General features: G+C 39.5%; 1 protein-coding gene and 1 pseudogene across 2 annotated transcripts in view; both read right to left on the reverse strand.

Moving 5' to 3' along the window:
* RPGRIP1L (RPGRIP1 like) overlaps positions 1-16,764 on the reverse strand; it is a 106,360-nt gene that overhangs the window by 10,758 nt on the left and 78,838 nt on the right. For both annotated transcript variants that reach the window (XM_067471117.1, XM_067471115.1), the window contains exon 23: positions 12,091-12,274. In XM_067471117.1, coding sequence (XP_067327218.1) covers positions 12,091-12,274 — 184 coding nt within the window. The remainder of the gene's footprint in view (positions 1-12,090; positions 12,275-16,764) is intronic.
* Positions 1,431-1,540, reverse strand: LOC132783360 (U2 spliceosomal RNA; annotated as a pseudogene).

Raw genomic sequence — 16,764 nt, forward strand, 5'->3', positions numbered from 1 at the left:
CTCCCTCAGCAATGGAAACCTGCAAGACATGGTGGTGAACTCATGCTCTCTTAACCCAAGAGGAAGGCAATGACAAGTCTCCCTGGAATATATCACATTGAGAAAATTCTAGCAGAGGGCCAGGATAATGTTGGAGTTGATTTGAAGGTACATCTCACACACATGTACAAACATTGTGTGTTCTTCCATATTTTCATGTGTAACAATAATGGTCTTGGTGCTGCTGTTCTAGTTTTTTATGTGTTGTCTGGCTGATTTAAATGCAGTGTCCAATTGGCCGAAAATAGTATTTTTGTCTTAGAACTATCCTTGCCAAACCTAAAGCTGGCTTACTTTTGAGTTTTGCCATTGTGTCAAAGTCTACTCACACAGGGCTTCCCCGTCTGCCCTCTATTCTGATGTAAATATCGAACATGGGGAAAAATAGTGTCAAAGCATCTTCAGCAGTGTGCAAATAGAAGATCCCTTTATCATATTATCCTGAATCCAAAAGGTACCCAACTATTCATTCTCTCTCTCTTTTTCATTTCGCTTGCCTGAGGTCCCTCCAATTTGTCCAAATAATCAACCACTCACTCCTCAGAGCCAAAGGCTTCTGATCTATATAAGTCTCATAAGAAAAAAAAAACTTTGGAAGATTTCATTAATCTTTCCCCTTTCTATTGTCAATTCCCAAGCAGGTTTATATAGAGCCAAGATAACATTCTTTAGCTCCGCGATCATTAATCTTATTTCCAGGCCCGTTTTTCCTGCCTTCTCAGCATTCCTGTGGCAATATTCTCCAGGCCCGATGAAAAATAAATGCTATTTCCTTGTTATCAGTGTCTATCAATTGAACTTAATCTTTGTTATTTCAATTATGGTGGTCTTGTCCAGGAGGAGAAAAAAAAAAGAGAAATATCATTTTGTCAAGGTGAAATTAAGAGTCGACCCCTTCTGTGTAACTATCCATTTTGAGTCAGAGGAAGTATAAAGCCAGTTTGCTTACATCCACAGTATTTTCAACTTAGAATGATCACTAGCTTTAGTTCGAAAACATGAGTATGACCCTTGCTTGCCATCTTTATAGCTGACAAGTTAGGTTCTTCTCAATCTTCCTCAGGCTCAGGTCCTATTTAGATGCTATGAATTTCAAGCGACAGGTTTAATATCAGTACACAGAAAATAGAATAAGGACTATGCCTTTTCTCTTCCACCACTGAATTCACGTGCGGGATATTAATAGATAGCCATTTCTTATAGAAACACACTTCCAAGTTCCCTCAAAAAGGCAAACAACTGAAAAACTAATTTTAAGACTATGGAATTGGCTTAAACCTATGAACCGACCAGTGAACCTGGGAACTGCTCCCAACCAGTCTGCTCCCAATCACAGGAAAACTCTACGCATGATATTTGTGCATGAGGCTTACTTCCTTTCTGGAGACAACACAATTTCCGATGCACAAGCAGCTTTTAGAAAGAACTTCTCAACTAGAGGATGTATCAGATATTAAACAGATAAGCACAGATACTACACTTGATCTTAGCCAGAAGTTACAAAATTATGATAAATAAATGTTGGAAATGTGGAAAACAACTGGGCACTTTTTATCATTTATGGTGGACTTGTGATAAAGCTAAGGAATTTTGTAGGGAAATACATGAAAGAACGCGGAAAATATTACAAACTAACTTTAAATTAGACCCAAAATTTTATTTACTGGGAATGATAAATTTCCAAAAGGACAAAGAGAAAGAACCCCTGTTCAATTATTTATCAACAGCTGCCAGAATAATTTATGCAAAAAACTGGAAAAATGAAGAAACACCCTTGATGGACCAATGGCTATTGAAATTGATGGAGATCATGAACATGGACAGATTGACTAACCTAATGGCAACATCTCAACAGAGAAGGAAACTCCAGATAGACTGGACAATAGTAAAAGATTACCTAAGAAAAGAAAACATAAAAATAATGATATAAAGACTTTATTAAGTATCTAAACATATATAGAAAAAAATTAACTATAAAGGACATAGTAGAAAAAGGAGAAAGGTGGGATCCTTGATAACAATGAGAATTTAATACAATCCTACCCTCTAATACCACCACCAAGAAAAAGATGGAAGTCAAACTTCAAATAAAGACTGTTTAGTGATTTTTTGTGATTTTCTTTCTCTTTTTTTCGGTTTTTCTTTTTTTACCCCTTTTTTCTTTTGTTTTTTTCTCATTTCCTACTTTCCTATCCTCTACACAATGTTCTCACACTTTCCTTGTAATTGTATATCCTTTCAATAAAAATTTAATGGAAAAGAAAGACAGAATTACTCAACTACTGACCACTGCTTAGTGCTCTCCCATCTTGCTGAGAAGCATGTCAAACTACTACAAATCAAGTTGTTTGTGGCCTTCATGGATCTGAAATCAGCTTTCGACTCCATCTCAAGAAACAAACTTTGGGTAAAGCTGAATAAGACATTGAAAGACAAAAGACTTCCAGGCCTTTTTAAGGTGCTCTACAGTGACAGCAAGCTTCAGATTAGATGTGGCGACCTGAGTCAACTCTTGAATGAGATATACATGTTCAGAGGAGCTTGACAAGGATGCATCCTTGCCCCCACCCTATTCAACATATTTATAAATGCCATGGAGGATACCCTTTTAGACCCCACTGGGCACTTGCCCAAGCTTGGAAGTAGAAGAACCCCCATACTGCTTTATACAGATGATACTATCATTTCATGCTCCAGGGCAGGCCTAAATTACTTATTAAGGAAATTCCTTAATTACTGTGCCCAGAATGACCTAAAAATCAATTATGAGAAATCTAAAGTTCTGAAATTTGAGAATTTTTTTCTCTCACCCAGTTGGTCTTTTGATGGGCATACTCTAGAACAGGTCAGAAGTTTTCAATACCTGGAGCTATTTTTTCACCACAGACTGTCTTGGTCCACTCATATTGCCTCTATTATCCCCAAAGCTCAAGTAAGAAGTTCAGTCATGTTGCATTTTAGCAATACCAACAGAGGGCAATTCACATCTTCTGCAATCAAAGCTTTTAACGCTAAGATAGCTTCCCAGCTACTGTATGTTTCCAGCATCTGGATTGGTGCCTTAACATCCAAAATAGACCAACAGCAAATACAGTTTTTGAGGTCCCTCTTCCAGCTCCCCAGATGTGTTCTATCCTGTGTTTTGCTACTTGAATCTGAGGAAGTATCCTTGTCATAAAGAGCCTGGTGGGTAGCACTTAAATATTGGCTGAAGACTAGAGTTTTCAATCTAGCTTCCAATCTGATTCCTCATTTAGCTCAGGATGAGTACCTAAGCAGTTGATGTAAGATCAATTCTCCATTGGCCTTCTCCATCGGCCTTTCCCTCTTAACTCATCTTAGCTTTGATATAGTTCTCAAATCAATCAAACAGAGATTGTGGGACACTGCCTTTTGTGAGCTACATTCATATGTGTCTTGCTCCCCAAGTGCTCTGTCCATACACTATTTCAGGCCTTTCCACACAGAAAACTACTTAAAGAACTTGACTGTGACCAAATACCACTATTTTCCAAAGCAAGATGTAATGTGCTCCCGTCTGAACTGCTGTGTGGGAGATTTGCAGGTATCCCATATAAAGAAAGACTCTGTCCATGTAACAAACAGGACGTAGAAGGCATCCACCATATTCTACTGTCGTGAAGTTTCATAGTGGTTGTTTGTTGTGTGGAGAGGCCCGAACACACATAATCAATCCCCTACTGAGAAACTTACTGGCTAGTTCAGTGAAACTTTATGTGAGGTTTCTACTTGGTGATGATCTTCCCCTCATGACCTTGGAAGCTGCCAAGTTTTTTTTCATGGCAGCCAGGATTAGACAATTCCCAATTTTAGACACAGGCTGAAACATGCCGACAACTTTGTAGCTTGTAACTTATGTTTTTAGTCATCGAGAAGTTTTAACCCCATATTCTAGGCAGTTTTAACTTTTGTAAATTTTATCCAACTATGTGTTTAATCAGTTGGCTGTTGTTAACATTATTAACCTTGTATACCTATGGGGAACAGGGTTTTTTGGACCACAATAAAATGTTGCTGCTTAAACTTATGGAGGTGATAGAGGTGGGGTGTAGAGCAGGGGACAGTTTAGCAACAGAGAAGATCTGATAGCAGTTTCTAGACTTGAGTTGAAGCTACAGAGCCAATCGGAGAGAGAGAGAGATCCCAAAGGCAACTAACACACAGGTGGGATTATTAAAATGTTCATTTTCCCCCTTGCTCTTGTCTATGTTCATAGGAACATCAGAGTCTACAAGACAGGATGCCATTGTCTATACATTACCCCAGTTCAGGAAATATGTTGACAAGCTGCAACGTGTCCGATGGAGGGCAACTAAAATGATCAGAGCCAAGACCTATGAGGAACAGCTAAAGGAGATGAGTATGTTTAGCTTGGAGAAGTGAAGATGAAGAGGAGACCTGACAGTAATAGTTAAATATTTGAAAGAATGAAGCAGGCAAGTTTTTTGCTGCTTCAGAGACATGGAGAAATGGATCCAAACTGCAGGAAAGGAGATTCCACCTGAATATTAGGAAGAACTTCTTGATGATAAGAGCTGTTCAACAGTGGAGCACACTGGTGGATTTTTCTTCTTTGGAGAACTGTAAATAGGAACTGGATGGCCAACTATCAGAAATGTGTATTCTTGCATGGCAGCCTGGTTGGACCTTGTGGTCTCCTCGAACTCCATTACTGTATGATTCCATAATGCTACCTTTAATATTTGATTAGTATATGGTTTTGGATATCAGTTTCTGGGGTCTGGGAAACAAGGTACAGAAAACATAGTTGAACCCATAACTTGTGTGGGCCTCTGGACTAATTCAACTTGGCTCTTCTTTTTTATATACTGCATCTCTTCTCTTCTCATTTAGCATCCTCAGAAAACTTGAATGGCTTTACATTACTTTCAATAATATTTGCATGAGGTGCAGAATGATGGCTTTTCCCATAATTACAGTCATTGTGTTTCTCTCAAATTTGCTTGAAATTTACTTAATACAGAATTTGAACAAAGAGTAATCTTGAAGGGAACATTGAAGACCTTACTTCTTAGAAATGTTTCTTCTAAGCGAAGAGATTTTACATTAAAAACAAGCCATTAAAAGATGATCTGCCTCCATTTTAATATAAAAATGAGATTAAATTTATTAATTGTAGAATTGCCTTCTTTCTTAAGATTAAAAAAGAAAACTCAAAGTCTCGGGAGACTGAGAGCACTCCAGCTTTACAATAAGTGTTGCTTAATAAGCCAGAATTCCAAAAGATGTAAAGCAGATTTTGAAAAAAGCCATTCACAGTGTGTGGAGGTAAATATAATAAGAGAACTCAATAAAAAAGGTATTATTTACCGAGAAATAATGATTTCTTAAATTACATCTGGATTTATTGTGATTTCTTCATACAAAATCCTGGGGACTACTAGTTTCCCTTTAAGCTCAAAGTACACTTTCTTTCCCAATCATGTAAATCTCAGTTTTATTAAAGGAAATATTCAATTAACCCCAAATATTCGACATGCCCAAATCTAATTAGGCATGAATAAGAGATGGAGTAAAGCTATAGTAAACACACACATTCCCACTTCATTACTATTAGATTATTGGCTTCCTCGCTGACATTATCAAACAGCAAATTCATTAGGACATTTGCCTGAAACGGTGTTCCTTTCCAAGCAAAACTGGCACCAAGGAGAAATTAGCCGACAAGTTATTTAAATAACATTTTAGCAAAGACAAAGCCATTGTGTTGGGAACACATTCTGATTTACAACGTTGTGGCAATTATTGCCAAAACTAATTATCTCAAGAGAGAGATTATATTGTATTGCTAGTTAGAAGACGGATTAGTCTAAATCCTAGATTGCTATGAAGCAAAGGTGAAGGATAAAAAACAAGATGGCACACCGGACAATTGAAAAAGAAACTAATGGGCTTTGCAAAGTCAAGATATCGAAATAAATACGATTTTTGGATAATCATTTTTTTATGTTCCTATTTGATGTTTTTTATGTTCCTATTTCAGAGCTAAGTACTGCATACTCTATATAAAATTAATTAAGCAATCAAATGCTGGAACTATTCCATAATGATCCAACTGCAATTAAATCGCATTTTTTTGGAAAACAAAATATCACCACTAATATAGAGATCGGATATTATGTGATGAGTCTGACACTTATCGACAGGTGGACTTCTCATGGGGCAGAAAATATTATTTATTTATTATCCTGTATTTATACCCCACCCTTCTCCCCCCGAAAAGGGGACTCAGGGCGGCCTAACAAAAGCATCATACGATGCTAGCATCATAAAAACAACAACAGTACAATCACAATATTAAAAATTAAAACAACAATTAAAACAATTAATTAAGACACATCCATTAAAATCAAAATCCAAAAACCAGTCCGGGTCAATTCATTGCCATAAGTTGTGTGATCTTCTTCCACTTGCTGCTCACGGATCAAATGCTTGGTCCCATAACCAAGTCTTGATTTTCCTTCTAGAAGACAAGAGGGAGGTGGCTAATCTGATATCTCTAGGGAGGGCGTACCATAGGTGGGGAGCCACTGCTGAGAAGGCTCTGTGTCTCGTCCCCATCAACCACATTTGCGATAATGGTGGGATTGAGAGCAGGGCCTCTCCTGAAGATCTTAAACTTCGTGATGGTTCGTGGCAGAAGATACGTTCGGACAGGTAGTCTGGGCCAGAACCATTTAGGGCTTTAAAGGTTAAAACAAGCACTTTGAATTCTGCTCAGAAGCCGATCGGTAGCCAGTGGAGTTGGCATAACAAAGGAGTTGTATGTTTCCTGTACGTCGCTCCGGTGAGCAACCTGGCTGTCGATCGTTGGACTAATTGAACCTTCCGGGCAGTCTTCAAAGGCAGCCCCACGTATTACTACACAGTAAGCACGTGTATTCAACCCAAAAGGAATGTCATTTTCAAATCTGTTTCCATCTGGTTCCTCATTTCGTTTCCCAGAAAGTTACCCAAAAGGGGAGGGGTGTTTTCTCTTTCATTTGGCAGAGATTTGGCCCATTGGCTACAAAGGGAAAATTTAAAGGCTCAATCCTCAGCCATTTAAGGCCTATCTGCCTATCTCAGTTGTAGCCCCCATTTACAACTGCAGACCTGCCTTGTTTCAAAATAATTCACCAACCTTCTGTTTTTTTACAATTATTTTAAGTTTTAACTGTACATTTTGGAATTGTAGTTGCTGGTTGTGCCCATTCTGTGCCAATCAGAGCATGGACATCACCAGGCTTTTAATTGGCTGAGAGACACGCTATGCAAGTGCTACTAGGAAAGTGAAACACCAGGGCCCTCTCTGGAGGAGGAAGTAACTTTTCCAGGAAAAAATGGGAGGAGGCTTCTTCTGACGGGGAAAGAAAAAGACGACACCCTGCCTCAGGTAGTTTGTGGATCTGACACTTTCCGAAAATATTGTCTCTCAAAAATTCCTTTCACTGGTCTTTTTGTCTCTCTTTTCTCCTTTCTGTTTTTGGAAATTATCCGAAAATTGCTTTCCAAAAACTACAAATCTTGTCATTAACAGCGATTTGGGCCCAAGTCTACTACATAGTCTAAAAGACGAGTTATTTTGCATAGGGAACAGTGGCAATGATACAACGACCCCACTGAACTCTTCATTCTGGCACGGTGCTCCAGTACATAAAAGAATGAGATCATTCCTTTCTTAGAATCACAGAAACACAGAGTTGGAAGAGTTGGACCACCGGTCCCATCCAGTACAACCCCCTGCCATGCAACGAATAGTTTCTTCTTTCGAAACTATTGGCTTTCATCCTCCCATCTCTCTGCTGAGCTCTGTGTGTGTGTGTTGTTGTGTGTATGTGGGGAGAGATATATTGCTGCAGTTGGAGCCCTTTTTGTTCTCTCCCTTGTTCTAATCAAATGAACTGGGGAAATGGTGGGACAGAGATACAAGTCTCTCCAGGAGATCTCAGAGATCTAATGGGTTCAAATGGGAAAATACGAACTTTCAAATAACTTTGAATCCAAGCTGTATAGGGCTTTGTAAGTCAAAACAGTCATCTGAATTGTCTACAAGACCTTAGAGCTCCAATGGGCTCAAAACAGGAAACAGATACTTTCAATTAACCTAGATCCAAGCTGCATAGGACTTTGTAAGTCAAAACAATCATCTGAATTGTCTATGTGATCTTAGAGCTACAATGGGCTCAAAAATGGATCTTCAAATCATCTGGATCCAAGTTGTAAAGATCTTTATCAGTCAAAACCATTACACTGAATGACCTAAGTGATCTTGGAGCTCTAATGGGCTCATAAAGGGAAATATGGACCTTCAAATAATCCAGATCCAAGCTGTATAGAGTTTTGTAAGTCAAAGCAGTCCTCTGAATTGTCTACAAGATCTTAGAGCTCCAATGGGCTTAAAAAGGGAAATATGGACCCTTCAAATCACCTGGATCCAAGTTGCATAGGGCTTTATAGGTCGAAACCATTACGCTGAATGGCCTAGGCCAGAATTTCTCAACCTGGGGGTCAGGACCCATGGGGAGGCCACCAAGGGGAATCAGAGGGGTCGCCAAAGACCATCAGAAAAAACAGTATTTTCTGTTGGTCATGGGGGTTCTGTGTGGACAGTATTCGCACAAAGTTTGGTCCAGATCCATCATTGTTTGAGTCCACAGTGATCTCTGGATGTAGGTGCACTACAACTCCAAAACTCAAGGTCAATGCTCACCAAACCCTTCCAGTATATTCTGTTGGTTGTGGGAGTTCTGTGTGCCAAATTTAGTTCAATTCCATCGTTGGTGGGGTTCAGAATGCTCTTTGATTGTAGGTTACCTTTAAATCCTAGTAACTACAACTCCCAAATGACAAAATCAACCCCCTGCAACCCCACCAGTATTCAAATTTGGACGTATCAGGTATTTGTACCAAATTTGGTCCAGTAAATGAAAATACATCCTGCATATCAGATATTTACATTATGATTCATAACAGTAGAAAAATTACAGTTATGAAGTGGCAATGAAAATAATGTTGTGGTTGGGTGTCACCACAACATGAGGAAATGTATTAAGGGGTTGCGGATTTAGGAAAGTTGAGAAACACTGACCTAGGCGATCTTAGAGCTATAATATGCTCAACAAGAGAAATATAACCCCCCCCCCCCCAAAAAAACAAAAACAAAACAGGATTCAAGCTGTACAGGCTTCATAAGTCCAAACGACTACACTGAATCGTCTAAGCGATCTTAAGAGTTCCAGTAGGCTCATGAATATGGTCCTTCTAATAACCTGAATCAAAGTCACATAGAGGTGTATAGGTCGAAATAAATACTCTGAATTATGCTTCAAACCAACAGATCTGCTGGAAGCCAATAGATCTGCTGCAATGAGGAAGTTGTGTGCTCCATATAACCAGGGCCAGTTAACAACATGGCCGCAGCTCTTTGGCCAACTGAAGCTTCTGAGCACTTTTCAAAGGCAGCCCCACACAGAGAGCGGTACAACAATCCAAATCTATCATGGGGTTTTCTTGACAAGATTTATTCAAGGAGGTTTGCCATTGCTTTCCTGCTTGGCTCAGAATATGACTTGCCCAAGGTTACCCAGTGGGTTTCCACAGCTGAGTGGGGATTTGCACTCTAGTCTCCCACAGCCCTAATCCAATACACAAACCACTACACCACACTGGTTTTCTTCAAGTTTTTAAGGCTCCAGAATTGAGTAATAAAATGTTGGAGTTATTTTAAGGGGGGAAATAATTTTTTTTATGGAGCTGGAGAAGCACAGCCTTCAAGCTCAAACTACGAGGTAATAAATTTAGGACTTGGGTTTTTATAAATAAATAAAGTCATGAGGAGATTGTTCAAATAATGCTTAAAAATGGATCACAATATAATAAAAGAAGTTGGACGCACAGTGTCACCCCTGCTCTATCCATATAGAATGGGTCGAGCACAATCACATAAATAGCAAAGTTACTGACACTGACTGTTGGATGAGTTCCCGATTGGCAATATAGACCATCTTGCTTTGCTCTGTGTTCCAAGGACACATCTAACTTCAATAATGCTTATGGGGGGAAAGAAACCCTCAGAATATTTGGCTTTGTGAAATCTTGCAGATTCATTAAACCACAGATGTTTTATATATTTCACCATATGACAATGTGCCGTCAAAATTTATTATGGCCTGGCATAAGGAATAGCACTTATCTGCTCATACACAACTCTCTAGCGTTACATACAAAAAATAAATGATTTGGAAGTATGGTTTGCCAAACGTTGGAAGAGCTGTTACTTTGTTTGCTTTCACTTGGCAACCTTGCTTCCCTATGAAAACTGGTAGGATTATTTTTAAAATCACAATTAAAGTGAGAAATAATGTCATTAAAAAGAGTTGCCAAAGCAAAAGATGGAGGGGATTTTTTCTCATTAATGATTGTATCGAAAAGGAAATTTCACCAGGGAGTTGCTTGTTACCTGGTTGCATCATGATGATTATGGAGGGGAAAAAAACCCAACACAACCATGAAAGCAGCATTTCTCAACCTGGGGATTGGGTGGGGGGGGGGGGAGGTTCACGAGGGGGTTTCAGAGGGGTCGCCAAACCATCAGAAAACACAGTATTTTCTCTTGGTCATGGGGGTTTTGTGTGGGAAGTTTGGCCCAGTTCTATCACCGGGCACCGGGATTGTGGCGCAGCTGGCTGAGTGTCAGCTGCATTAAGATCACTCTGACCAAAAGGTCATGAGTTTGAAGCCAGTCCAGGTTAGAGTGGGTTTCCAACCAATTGTGTGTAGCCTGTTGTCGACCTTTGCAACCCGAAAGACAGTTGCATCTGTCAAGTAGGAAAATTAGGTACCACCTTAAAGTGTGGGGAGGCTAAATTAATTGACGTATGAGGCCATAAAGAAGACTCCAGCAAAGCATTCCAGTGGGGAAGCATGCGGAAAATACGGAAGTGCTTCATCAGCGTAGCAGATGGACGATGAAAGCGACAGCTCCCCTGGCGGACAGAAAAAGTAAAATAGCCTCTGTATGTCTGTACATGTTTGCATGTCAAAATTTGGCACTGAATGTTTGCCATATATGTGTACACTGTAATCCGCCCTGAGTCCCCTGTGGGGTGAGAAGGGCGGAATATAAAAGCTGTAATTAAATAAATACATAAATAAATATCATTGGTGGAGTTTAGAAAGCACTTCGATTGTAGGTGAACTATAAATCCCAGGAACTACAACTCCCAAAATGTCAAGGTCTATTTTCCCCAAAAACCACCAGTGTTCACATTTGGGCATATTGAGTAGTCATGTCAAGTTTGGTCCAGATTTATCATTGTTTGGGTCCACAGTGCTCTCTGGATGTAGACGAACTACAACTCCCAAACTCAAGGTCAATGCCCACCAAACTCTTCCAGTATTTTCTGTTGGTCATGGGAGTTCTGTGTCCCAAGTTTGGTTCAATTCCATCATTTGTGAAGTTCAGAATGCCCTTTTATTGTAGGGTAACTATAAATCCCAGCAACTACAACTCCCAAATAACAAACACAATCCTCCCCCCAACATCACAAGTATCCAAATTTGGGCCTATTGGGTATTTGTGCCAAATTTGGTCCAGTGAATGAAAAGACACCATGCATATCAGAAATTTACATTACAATTCATAACAGTAGCAAAATTACAGTTAAGAAGTAGCAATGAAAATAATTTTATGGTTGGGTGTCACCACAACATGAGGAACTGTATTAAGGGGTCGTGGCATTAGGAAGGTTGAGAACCACTGCATTAAGGAGAGCTCTCACGTTTTCATTGTGGCAAACTCATCCACAACTTACCTTTCTTGAAGGCTTCCAGACAGTAACCGACTGGCTACTAAGTAGGACTTCAAACTTTGGTTGAATCTAAAAGGGCTCCTATTTATTTCAGAGTATTATTTCCAAAATACATATTTGATATTTTAATTAGGGATCCTTTTAAAATACAACAACAGAGAGGCATGGAACCAGGGATAAAGAAACATAAGTAAATGCATACGTAATGAAAACGTACCATGGCTGTAATTGTAACAGACCCACTGTCCACTTTGGGGTTTTGGAAGCGATACTGGAGTTTCCTCTGCTGGGAAAGTAGAGAACTTGCATTCTACAAACAGCCGTTGTATCGTGTTATCCCTTGTAATCTGGTTGTCAGTGAGACTGAGCGATATGATTTCAATCCGGATTTTTTCAGCAGGCTATTAAAACAAAAAGATCGCGTAAGCAAAAAAAAAAAGTGACCTTGTGCATATACGTGCCTTGTTGTACTAAAGTGTCACCACAAACACACAAATCAAACAAGATGTCTTGGATTAAAAAAAAAGAAGACTGATAATTTATGACAGAGCAATCATAGATGTCCCGGTGCCCTAGGGTTTGTAGTTAACACTAACATTGCAATGGGCTACAGATATATTATTTGTGCTGAAAATACAGTTTTTAGCCCTGCTACCTGAGAGCCTTTTAACCAGAACTGCTAAAGACTGACGCTGGGGCCTTGCATAAGTAAGTACTTTTGTGTTGTTTATTTGTCCAGTTGCTACTGACTCTTTGTGACCTCATGGACCAGCCCATACCAGAGTACCCTGTTGGCTGTTGCCACCCCCAGCTCCTTCAAGGTCAAGCCAGTCACTTCAAGGATATCATCAACCCACCTTGCCCTTGGACGGCCCCTCTTCCCTTTTCCTTCCACTTTCATAGAATCATAGAATTAAAGAGTTGGAAGAGACCTCATGGGCCATCTAGTCCAACCCCCTGCCAAGAAGCAGGAATATTGCATTCAAATCACCCCTGACAGATGGCCATCCAGCCTCTGTTCAAAAGCCTCCAAAGAAGGAGCCTCCATCACACTCCCCAGCATCATTCTCTTTCCCAAGCTTTCCTGTCTTCTCATGATGTGGCCAAAGAACTTCATCTTTGCCTCTAATATCCTTCCCTCCAGTGAGTAGTCAGGCATTATTTCCTGGAGTATGGACTGGTTGGATCTTCTTGTGGTCCAAGGCAGTCTCCGAATTTTCCTCCAACACCACAGCTCAAAAGCATCTATCTTCTTTTGCTCAGCCTTCCTTATGGTCCAGCTCTCACATCCATAGGTTACTACATGGAATACCATCACTTTAACTATGTGGATCTTCATTGCCAGTGTGATGTTTCTACTCTTTATTTTATTGAGATTGTTCATTGCTCTACTGAAGCATTAATCTATAGCCCCACAAATAATACACAGGTGTGAAGGTTGTACTTTCTCATCTTAAGGAGACTTCTGGGCCGTATATATTTATTTCTTAAGGAGATCTGCCTTCCCACGCATATTTTTCTCCACTTAATGACATCAGTTCTTAATCCACTAAATGATGCCACATCCCCTAGTTTTCAGTCAAATACATTATTTAATATTGATACTTTCCGTCACCCCTTCTGAACTGTGGTCTTGAACATATGGCAATTTTTAGGGGTGTGTGAAACGGCAGAAATCCATTCTGGTTTCGTGCCGAATTTCAGGTGTCCCCTCCTCCTTCCCGGGTTCTGTTTTTGGGAAGATTCTTCCAAAATGGAAAAGGAATTCTGGATCTCGGATTACAAATCCAAATGACCCCCCTCCTAATCTCCCAAAACCTTCCCAAAAACAGAACTGATTTCTGCTGTTTCGCATACCCCTATTTTTATATACGGTATATCAGTTACATTAAAAAAATTATTATTATTAAAAAAATGAACTTTCTCCTGCAGATTTTTAGGTTTCAAATGGGACCATGCATATAGAATCCCTTTTGTAACAATCCTTTTTGTTCACGAATTGTCCTAAATTGCAGTTCAGTATGACTGTATTTACTTGAGTATAATATGCCACTGAATGTGCCTGAATTTTGAAGGTGCACATTACAAAATATGGATTTGCCCTTGAAGGTAATGTGCTCAGTAGCACAGGCATAGCATGTCAAGGAAACAGGCAGCATGAATGAGGCTATTTGATAAGCCACGTTCCTCCATCTGACCATAGCTGGCAAACTCGCTAGCCTTGTATGACTCCAGACTAGCCTTGTATGACTCCAGACATTCAAAACCGAGGTCAGTTGGGAACCACGTGGGACTGAATCTGAGGGGTGGGTGGGTATGGGACCTTGAGGGCCACCTGGAAGGTAAGATCTGTGGGTAAGCAAACTGGAACTAGTGGGTCAGCAGCCAGATGCCCTTTCTCCTTCTATGGGCAACACGGAGCCCTGAGGCTGCTGCCTCCACCAGGAATATCCTTTCTGCATCCCATGCCTCCCTGGTGATCCAGATTCCTCTGAGCCTTTTCATGCAGGTAGGCTTATGTGCCACATGACCTTGGAGGTGTCTACGGGCAATGCTGGCTCTTTGGCTCAGAAATGGAGATGAGCACCAACCTCCAGAGTCGGACATGACTAGACTTAATGTCAGAGGGGAAAATCTTTACCTTTACCCTAGGCTTATGTGTGTAATTCTAATGAGCCATCAAATCTAATGCACACCTCAGTTTTGGCAATGCAATTTAGCCAAAAAAGTTTGTATTAGCTTGCTATTCTCTCTTCATCTCCTATGAGTTCCAAGGACTGGAAGTATCAGTTTGTGCTTTCAAAGTACAACATTATCACCACTTTGTCCAAAGGGAATACTGCTATGGTTTATCCAAGTAAGCAAAGGTAACAAACCATGTTTTGATTTGGGTTGGACAAACCATAATTTAAACCTTTGGACAAACCATAATTTAAATGAAACAGTTTATCTTATGGGAGTAAACTAAAATAAAGTCACTGGAAATGGTTGCTTCCAGTCTCCTTGTGGTTGTAACAGAGAAGCCGGAGGTAGAAAAGCTCATTGGCCAGGATTCAATCATGCAGCAACAAATAATGGTGTAGGGTTTGGTTTCAATATGATCACGGTATTGAAAATTCAGAGCATTATGTCTTTCTTTTACAATTTTCATGGAACTTGAGTATAATTGTAGATAAATAAAATGCCCCAGAGAAGGCAGAAAACCTGGACATGGGATCAATTGTTTTAGGGATCCAGTCAGTCATGGGATCACATGACATATTGACTATGTCCAAAACATTTCAGGCTATACATTAGGCTTGTTTGATAAAAAAAAATGGTTAAAAACTCGTTTCGGATGTAGGTTCAATTCGGGTGGTGGTTCAATTCTAAAGTCAATTTTGATTTTCACAGAAAAAATGTTCAAAACTTTTCGAAACTTCAGAAATTTTTGAATCCTTCCTTAATGGTTTGAAACTGTTATTTCCTGTTTCACTGGGAGGTCTTCACTTAGTTTTACTCCAGCAGCAAGGGGGGGGGGGGGAGGGGAAGCAAAGGGAGGAAATTCATCCACTCTGGTTTAAAACGGTTTTCCAGGCTGAATCATTTCCAATTCACTTACTGCTTTGTAACAGAAATGGCGGAAAAAACTTCGGAAAAGCAAAGGGACTTCCGGTTTCCTTAAAAACTACGAAATTGCTTAAAGAAGCAAATCTGTCCGAATTTATTCCAAATTACGAAAATTTCGACCGAACCTAACCATGCCTACTATACATTTGATCTTTCTGTTCGATGATTTTCTCTCTCTCTTGAATATATCACAGTACTCTCAATGGAGCATGGATCTGGCTTTGAGATTCTCCATTTAGTAAAAAATCTACTTTACCCTACAGGAAACTACTCTATGGAAAACTATTTACAAGATTTATGAAGGTTGTGTGATGGACTTCTGTCAAAAATAGGTATATAAACTGAACAACACCCAATGATATTTGTGGCTTGAAAGGCAGACTCTTCTTTAGAAATGTGTGCATATTAAGTATTAACACAGTGGCACTCAAACGTTCTCCTGAATAAGTCAATGGTTTCAAAGAAGGCATAACCACTGTGATGTCTAAATTAGTCTACAGAGGAGAACATTCAAAATATGAGATTCTGCTCTTCAAAGAGCAAATGGAGCACCTTGCCATTCTCGACTGTCAAGTTCTCCTTAACTTTCCTTTTTATGGCTCCTCTTCTACATTAAAGGACTATTTCTCTGGTGTGGAATCTGAAGGCTTTCTGGTTGTAAATTTAAATTACTAACTTTGCAGTGATAATTATAGAATTAAAATGGCAAAAATGAGGAGGGGATCCGGTTTCTAGAGGGTGGCAAAACTGTAAATCGATACAATATTAAAGTTCAACACGGCAATTTGTGTGTTTTCAGACATATGTTCTATAATTAATCAATTGAAAAGCCCCGACCATCCCAGTATAATGTAATAATGTATATCTTTCTCTCTATCCTTCCTATGGAACAATACTCATTGCTGTCAACCTCCTTCAATATTTGATGAAGTAACTTTCCCCACACCCCCTTCAAAAGGCATTTCCCTTTATTATGTAGCCTAAGACACCTTAACTAAAACCCCAAATCTGAATATTTCAATAAGGTTGTTTTATTATTCAGTAGATTCATGGAAATTTTACTAGGATGACAGAGAAAATTCCACACCATTCTGTCTCCGCTAATACAGGTACACGGCTTCAGCAGGCAATATTACTAGGATTAGCATAGTATGATGAAATATTTAAAGGAATTTTTTTTCTAAAAACCTAATAAATCAAATGACTGCCAAATGTCATTAAAGTGATGGTCTTTGACTTGAATATGCTTTTCATATTCAAATTTGAAAGAAAGAGATGAAAG

This window comes from Anolis sagrei, chromosome 8 (genome assembly GCF_037176765.1).
Source record: "Anolis sagrei isolate rAnoSag1 chromosome 8, rAnoSag1.mat, whole genome shotgun sequence".
Lineage (NCBI taxonomy): Eukaryota > Metazoa > Chordata > Lepidosauria > Squamata > Dactyloidae > Anolis > Anolis sagrei.